General features: G+C 35.7%; 1 protein-coding gene across 1 annotated transcript; it reads left to right on the forward strand.

The window, feature by feature from the left end:
* The first annotated feature begins 5,213 nt into the window (after positions 1-5,213).
* On the forward strand, positions 5,214-8,415 carry LOC135086301 (zinc finger MYM-type protein 1-like). The gene is made up of 2 exons (XM_063981087.1): positions 5,214-5,452; positions 5,658-8,415. Exon 2 carries the CDS (start codon positions 5,675-5,677, stop codon positions 8,237-8,239), a length of 2,565 nt encoding a protein of 854 aa, XP_063837157.1. The 5' UTR covers positions 5,214-5,452; positions 5,658-5,674; the 3' UTR covers positions 8,240-8,415.
* The last annotated feature ends 453 nt before the right edge of the window (positions 8,416-8,868 follow it).

The following is an 8,868-nucleotide window of genomic DNA, read 5'->3' on the forward strand; positions in this document are numbered from 1 at the left end:
TACATCATATACCATGAATTATATCGGCCTAAATCACATACATTATCTCCTATTTTAAAGTAAGTATAGCTGAAGCAATTGTGTAATAAAGACCAGAAACAACAATGGTTTCACATCAACTAATTAGACAGAAGACAGAGAAAAGTTTGTTTTCTACAATTACCCTATTAGGAATCAAACTCTGGACCAGAGATGATGATGTCAAGCTATATTGATTGCCTTTTGGCTCCAGAAGGATAATATAAAAGTAAAGTTATAAAATGCATTTGTTTTCAACAAAGAGGCTTTTAAAAAGCCTTTTAACACGTCCTAGTATTACTTGAACCCTACTTTTATTTTGGGACTTAAATGGGCCAGTGCTAAGAAGAAGCAGCGCAAGAAATTTAGCCACCCTTGTCAGCCTCTTCTTAAATCATAAATAACTTGAAAAAATCGAACTGCCTAAGGCGGGAATCTTCTTAAATCAATAGAGACATGAATTAACAAGACATGTTATACTTGCGAGCTAAGCAGATAAAGTCCAGCCACACATGCCATTTACATAATTATCTGGGGGCACGGCAGTGCCCCCGCCAAGTCGAGCGCGAAGCAAACACTGCCGTACCATCCTTTACTGGAACCATTTCGCCGCATTTTCAGACCCCTATTTGAGAACCTCTGGATAAGACCACAACGCAGAAATTTTCGTCATCTAGTAAGCTATAATCACATACTTAAAATCCAAAATTTCAAGTCTGTAGGTCATTTAGTTCCGAAGTTAAGCGAAAGCAAAGTTTCGCATTTACGACACTCACTCACTCACTGATGATCATCAAAATAGAACTAGTACTTCCCATAAACTCAGAGAGCTGAAATTTGGTACAGAGTTAGGGTTTAATGGCCACATAAAGGGAAAACTATAAAAACTAGGAAAATCGAAGATCTGGAGTAACACCACATTCATAATCAATACTACTCCGGCACCGTGGTGTTCGCCTGTATCGCTCACCGCTAGATGGCGCTAGCACTAGCAAGCGGTGTCCAGATTTTCCTTTCTAGAGAAAGTCGTCGATTAAGTTGAATGTTGTGTAATTTGCATTTCGTTGAATTCGTTTATTATATTGTAAGGTTCGCTAAGGTTATGTTATTAAAACAATTCTGGTTCGTTGTCCATTTTAAAGGTCGTTGAGTTTATTTGTGTTTAATATCGTAAAAAAATGACGATAAAACGACGACGTTAAATAATTTTGCCACGTTCTACAAAAAGAAGTGAAATCCCACCAAAAACATTCTGTAAAAAACTAGCCAAGTCTCGATGGAGCTGCTTGTTTATCTCTAAAAAGTAATGAAATCTAGACAAAGTCGTGCCAAGTCTATGGTTCCTTACTGCGATTTCTTTATTATTATAGTTAATGTTGTGTGACTTGGCCGTTGAACAATCTTTATTAAGATAATCATACATAAGTATTATTGAAATACCTACGCAGCTTTATTAAACCTACAATTGACTGGTTATTGTTGAATCAAAGTTTTCCAAGTGGCAATTTTCCATCGTCAATGGGTAGCGGTTCTAGCGACAGATTGGTGCAATGGTGTCATGGAGCACCTCGTTTTGTACCCTTCAACGGCCAAGTCACACAACATTAACTATAATAATAAAGAAATCGCAGTAAGGAACCATAGACTTGGCACGACTTTGTCTAGATTTCATTACTTTTTAGAGATAAACAAGCAGCTCCATCGAGACTTGGCTAGTTTTTTACAGAATGTTTTTGGTGGGATTTACTTTATACATAGTATCCATTATAAGGCCTTTCGTAGTTTTGCAGGGCAATCGAATATTGCACTTAGCCTTTTGATTAAACCATTGTGCGCTATTTGTAGTTTATATTCCTATTTCAACCACTACAGATCACCCAGGTAGCAGCAGCCTACCTAGGTCGCTACAGGCCTTCTGCAGCGACCCTGGCGATTGGAGAATTTGAGCCTGTTGATCTGCTACGCTTGTGCACTCCTTGTGCACGTGCTGCGGTTTTTCTTCTGCCTCCATGCATCTTTCTGCACAGTAGACTATCCATCCATATCCGGCTGTCTGTAACAGCTATATTGTGTAGGTGTTTGTTTAACATACCTGTTATTACACTTAGGACCTTGCGGATGTTGTCCCTGTTTATCCACAACTGCATCTTTTGTTTGCCTGCATCTTTCACAATCTTTCCATTCTGTGTGGTGTTATTTTTCTATTTTGGAGCGCAGCCAGGTCTTGATCTGTGCTTATGGTATCGGCATTATAATTGTTCCGGACCAAATACCGTCGTGTACGATTCCCTTCTGGCCAGTTCATCTGCTGCGTCGTTGCTCAAGGAGTTACTGTGCCCTTTGATCCACAGGAGTGCAGGATAACGCCATTTGCGTCTGCAATGACTTAGGAGCGCGTCATGGCGTTCCAATATAAGTATTATAATGTAGTATATTAAGTTGCTTTGTATTGCTTGCACTATCTGAGATTATTTTAATATTCAGACCTCGGATGTCTATGGTTGCAACCGCCTGTGCTGCTCTGATTGCATTCTGCTTGGAAAATTGTATTGTTTTTATCTAGTGATGTTGATATTCTTAGTATATTTAGGTAATTCGAGAAGACACCAGCTCCCGTACCTTTTTGGGTTTTGGAGCCGTCAGTGTATATCCTAACTTCATTGATTCCAGAGCAATCTTGCGTTTCCGCTGTAAGCTGGATATTATATCTCCAGTCGAAGATGTGAACACAGGGAATTCTGTCGATGGGTGCCTCGGTGAGAGGTATTACTTTTATTAGAGTTTTGTGCAGGATCGTGGAATGTCCTGTCTCCTTGTTTTGCTTCTATATGCCGTTCTTACTTTTAAGTCTTAGAGCGGCTGCTTGCACTTCCTCCTGAATGAAGAGGTCTAAAGATCTGAGATTCAGAAGGTACTCAAGTGATGTCGATGGAGTGGTTCTCATACAACTAGTGGCCGCTATGCTTACTAGGCGTTGCAGGCTTTGGAGTTTTGATCTTGCTGTGGATAGTTGTGTTCTGTGCGACCACACAAGTGATCCATAATAATATGTGTAAGAGGGCTATATTATTATAACCAACGTGTAGAGCCAAAGTGTTATTTTTGGGTTGAGACCTCATCTACTACCAATGAGTCTCTTGCACTGATGGAATGCTATACAGGCCATTTTTATTTTGTTCTCGAAATGACTCGCCCAGGTCAATTTGTTGTCAAAGGTGATGAGTTTTGTTTATAAAGAGTTCTGGTAGTTGGAGCTCTTGTAAATTCGATAATGCACTTATTAAGTACTTTTATTGACAACGTTAGGCACTATGAATTCAATTATACAGTGTGAGTCACGTTAAAGTGTACATATGAAAAAAGATGAAACTAGACCTATTTTTATCGACAAAAAAGAGGTCAAAAATTTTTTGAAAGTTTTTTTTAATTTTTTATACAATTTTTTTTCTTCCAATTACTTATTGTAAAGAAAACATAATAACTTTTAAACTAAGCGGTATATCCTGATAAAATAAAAACAGTAATAATGATAAATAACGGGCGATACTAAAAAAATACACAAAAAAGGCCAACAAATAATAAAAATGATACTTTTTGAAAAAAATCTGCTTAAAAATTCGTGTTTTTTTGGTTATTTGATAAATTTCTCCAAAAAATGCCCCTATAACCGGTGGTTTTTATTACTTTGTATTATTCTCTATCGTATTACCTTCGTAAAACCAAATAGCCATAGCAAATGTTGTAATAGGGATAGAGACATGCGATTTTTGGTTTTACAAAGACAATACGATAGAGAACAATACAAAGTAATAAAAACCACCGGTTATAGGGGCATTTTTTGGAGAAATTTATCAAATAACCAAAAAAACACGAATTTTTAAACAGGTTTTTTTCAAAAAGTATCATTTTTTATTATTTGTTGGCTTTTATTGGGTATTTTATGTATTTTTTTAGTATCGCCTGTTATTAAGCATTATTACTGTTTTTATTTTATCAGGATATACCGCTCAGTTTAAAAGTTATTACGTTTTCTTTACAATAAGTAATTGGAAGAAAAAAAAATCTATAAAAAATAAAAATAAAATTAAAAAAATTTTTTGACCTCTTTTTTGTCGATAAAAACAGTTCTAGTTTCATCTATTTTCATATGTACACTTTAACGTGACTCACACTGTATGTTTTACTAGTAGATGTTCACCATTATTTATTAAAACTATTTACTTAAATTCTTTGATTTATAAACTACGACATTATTTTTTCCTTTAATCTGACGTTTGGGCTAAGTTATATCATTTTACACCAAATAATTAACCAAATTATTTGTTGCGATTTTCAAATGTTTTTGATCTAAGTAACTTATAACATTTTACACATGTACGAAACTTTTGTGGTTAATGGTATTAGTCTAATTGAATCATTATACACAAAATAAATAATCTTTTGTCTTTTACTTTTTGTGCTATAAATTTAAGTAACTTATAACATTTTACACATGTACGAAACTTTTGTGGTTAATGGTATTAGTCTAATTGAATCATTATACACAAAATAAATAATCTTTTGTCTTTTACTTTTTGTGCTATAAATTAAGTTACATTCTTTTTCACCAACCAACAATACATAGTTTTTTTTGTGTATATTAATATGAGTCATCTTATATTGTTAATCACAAACTCAATCTGAACAACTTCAATCGTGTAAAAAGTAGTAACACGAGTCATACCTCTTGACACAATAAAAAAGTGAAAGGAGCCTCCGGTACACTTTGTTAAAAGTAGACATGTATCAATTTACACCAAAGAAAACTCAAAATTGGTTCACAAAGCCTTACTTGTATCATTTGGCATAAACTTATTTTCTTTTCTATACGTCGTAGAAAGACACCGATTAGATACAAAAATAGCTTATTTTTCAGAGATTCACATTATGTTATAAAGTCAATTTTGATCTAAGTCGAGTTAGATCCCTTTTCACTGGGGGTACAGACTTTTCCTCATTAATTGAACCGCTGCCAGGTCATTCTAGACGTGGCTGCGCATGCACATGTTTTAATTGATTAATCCCTGGCCGACTTAATGTATTTGCACCAGCCCCGGATCTAGGGGGGGGCAAACCGGGGCACCTGCCCCGGGCGGTAGTTGCAGAGGGCGCCAAAATCAATTTAGTACATTCTGTATTAACCTAGTTGGCAACACTGATAGCGTACGTATCTCTGCCGGGGGAATCCCCGTATGTCACATACGGGGATTCCCGGCAGAGACTCACATGTAGAACTAGAGGCTACACGAACCGAGCCGAATAAACCTGTACGTCAAGGGACTATCGTTGTTTGTTTATGTGATTGATTGCGTGTGCGAGTAATTATAATAATTATTAGCGAAACTATTGACTTAAACTACACCGTATTGGAAATAAACGCCTTACGAAATAATAGGTAAGTAATAAAAATAATATTATAAATCATATTAATTATATTATCTTTTCGATCCTATTGCTGTTCCTTAATGTATTATGTAATTGATGAAGTGTCTATAACTCATGTTTTGCTGGGCTCCGTAATTCAGTTACTTACCATAATATATATTATGAATATTTAGTAAAATATATATATAGTAAAATATATTATGAATATTTTTTAGGTTGTAAAAGATCAACGATGAGCGCACCGAGAAAAAAGCTTTCTGGGGCTGAAAATAGAAAAAGAGCTAAAGAGAAATTTGAAGACGTAAATAAATCTGCTTCTAAGATGAGAAAATGGCTTTACGAAGCGGCTCCATCGTCAAGTTCCACTGATACTTCGGATACGGTTTCAGGTATTTCCAATAACTCTTGTAATTTGGACACTCAAGTTGATTCGACAAATCAGTTGAAGCTTCAAGGTTCAGATGATGGCAAACAGTATCATTCGTCTGTGTTATCTCAGCAGGGAGATAACGTTCAACTAGCATCTAGTGACTTATTGCAGTTGAGCAGCAAAGACGAAATCATAGATTTAATGGATCCAGGTACATGGCCGAGCCAAGAGAAAATTACAGATCAACAAAGGTCATTTTTGAGTAAACAAGCTGTATTACTAAATAATGAACATCCAAATAACATAGACTTTAGGTCCACTGAACGCAACGGTAGGCATTTGACACATAACATGTGGTTCGGAACAATGGCAAATAAGGAAATTATTAAAAGATCCTGGCTTGTTTACTCGAAAACAAAAAATGCACTTTACTGCACTGTCTGCAAGTTATTTGCCAGCACTTCTACATCAGCGTTGTGTACAGAGGGTCTCATTAATTGGAAAAAGACTTTAGAAAGATTAACTGAGCATGAAGTATCACAAACGCATAAAGAATGTTTTATTAAGTGGAAAACCCGCCTGCAGCAAATGAAATTGTGCCAGGGCATTGATCGCGATATAGAGCAATTAATTCACTCTGAGAAAAAAAAATGGAGACATATTCTACATGTAGTAATGGACGCTGTCATGTATCTTGCCACAAACTGTCTTTCTTTTAGAGGTACTAAAGAAACACTGAGTGATCTCACTGAAAATTTTCCTCAACCTAGTCAAGGAAATTTTCTTAATTTGGTATGTCTACTTGCTAAATACGATCCTACTCTCAAGTATCAGTTAGATCACGTCAAAAAAGGACAGGTATCCTATTTGTCGAAAACAATTCAAAACGAAATAATCGATATGATGGCAAAAAAAGTTCGAAATACCATTATCAATGAGATCAAGGAGGCCAACTACTTTACCATCATGTTTGACTGCACTCCAGATATATCTCATTCAGAACAAATGAGCCAGATTATTCGGTATATAAAAATAACAGAAACTGGATGCACTATTAAGGAAAGCTTTATTGATTTTATTGAAGTAGATGGAAAAACTGGAGAATATATCACACAGCAAATTCTAGAAAAACTAGAAGATGATGGTTTGGATATTCAAAAATGCCGCGGACAATCTTACGACAACGGATCTAATATGGCTGGCGTATACAAAGGCGTCCAATCCAGAGTTATGCAAATGAACGAGCTGGCAATGTTTGTACCTTGTCTAGCACACTCTTTAAATCTTGTGGGCGTGCATTCAGCGTCATCATGTCCAGAAGCAGTTAACCTATTTGGGCTTATACAAAAACTTTATTGTTTCTTTGTTGGATCCACCACGCGATGGAAAATAATGCAAAAGTGTACTAAAACAAACTTAAAAGGAAGTAGTCAAACCAGATGGTCAGCTAAACACCAAGCTGTTACTGCTCTATTAAATAATTTACCGGAAGTTGTCAAAGCTCTAGAAGAAATTGAAGAATCCTCTTCAGCCGCAGAATCGAAGTATGAAGCTAGTCATTTACTACATGCGATGATGGATTTCGAATTTATCCTCAACTTATCAATTTGGAATAATATTCTTCGAGAGATTAATAGAGTGAACGTTGAAATACAAAAAGAGGATATTATCTTGCCGCGTTCTGTGATGATAATGCAAGGTCTTGTTAAGATCATACAGGGAATGAGAGAAAAACCAATAGAACATTGGATCAAAGAAGCTGCAACTATATCAGAAAAATTGAAAATAGAGCCAGTCCTTCAAAATAAACGAATTTCCAAAAAGAAAAGGCAACACGACGAATTCTGCGAAGATGAATCAAGAACTCTAGACCCAAATGGGCTATTTTCCAAAGATATAAAAGTAGTATTTGACAGAATTTTAACAGAAATAGAAACAAGGGTAGAGAGCGCAAAGAGTCTACATGAAAATTTCGCCTTCCTCAGTGGTCACGCGTTTTTAAATATGTCGACTGATGATCTGCAGAAAAATGGAGCCGATCTAGCACGAAAATATTCAAAAGACTTGAATGCAGTTGATTTTTGCCAGGAACTTTCTGTATTCAAAGACCTAGTAACAGAAATTAATGAAAAATCAAGTGCATTCGACCTGTTACAACATCTGTGTAAGAATGACTTGCAAGAAGCGTTTCCTAATGTTAGTATAGCTTTAAGGATATACTGCACATTACCGACGACATCTGCAAGCTGTGAGCGAAGTTTCAGCAAACTGAAAATAATTAAAACCTATCTGCGTTCAACAATGAGCCAAGAACGTTTATCTAGCCTCGCGATTCTAGCCATTGAAAATAAAACTGCCTTTGAAACGGACTTTGATGAGCTAATAGATTCTTTCGCGGAAAAGAAAGCACGCCGTGTGAAGCTGTAGAGGTAGTAAGATAAGAGAGAAAAAAAAACGATGAGAAAAATTAAAACAAAGTCTTGATTATCAGTTGCCTTGTTATATGATTGCTATATTTAATTTGATGTCACACCTAAGAAAAAGTTATTAGTAATAGATAATAAAGAGTACAAATTTATTAAAGAGTATTCTTTCGATCACCAATAATGCCACATATTATAATATTAGTGTTAATCAAACGCTCACGAGAGGGGGCGATATATCAAGTTCTTGCCCCGGTTCGAAAAAATCGTAGATCCGGGGCTGATTTGCACCATGCACGCAGAACTTTAATGCGAAAATGTGTCCAATAAATGACAGTGACAGTTGTCTTTGTCTTCTTTTTTTTTTTCTTTCGAGTTGGTTTTTTTTTTTTTTTGTCACAGATATAATGGTCCGTAATGATCTGTCATTGTGTGTGTCTTCTTCTTGTCGTCTTCTTATTGTAAAATACTTAAATCTAAGAATTTTCTCAACTAACTATTTGCCTGTAGTCTTTTTTCGCCTAGGATGGTCCGTATGACGTTTCGAGTTTGAAAGATTTGGAGATGTCACATAACTAAACCATAGCGATTTATCTATCGATTTTTTTTCGAAGAGTTAGTAAAACTTACTTT

Source organism: Ostrinia nubilalis, chromosome W, assembly GCF_963855985.1.
Source record: "Ostrinia nubilalis chromosome W, ilOstNubi1.1, whole genome shotgun sequence".
Classification (NCBI taxonomy): Eukaryota; Metazoa; Arthropoda; class Insecta; order Lepidoptera; family Crambidae; genus Ostrinia; species Ostrinia nubilalis.

What these genes read in the sequence shown, in the direction of transcription:
- LOC135086301 (XM_063981087.1), top strand. Translation starts at nt 5,675, where the DNA reads ATGAGCGCACCGAGAAAAAAGCTTTCTGGGGCTGAAAATAGAAAAAGA.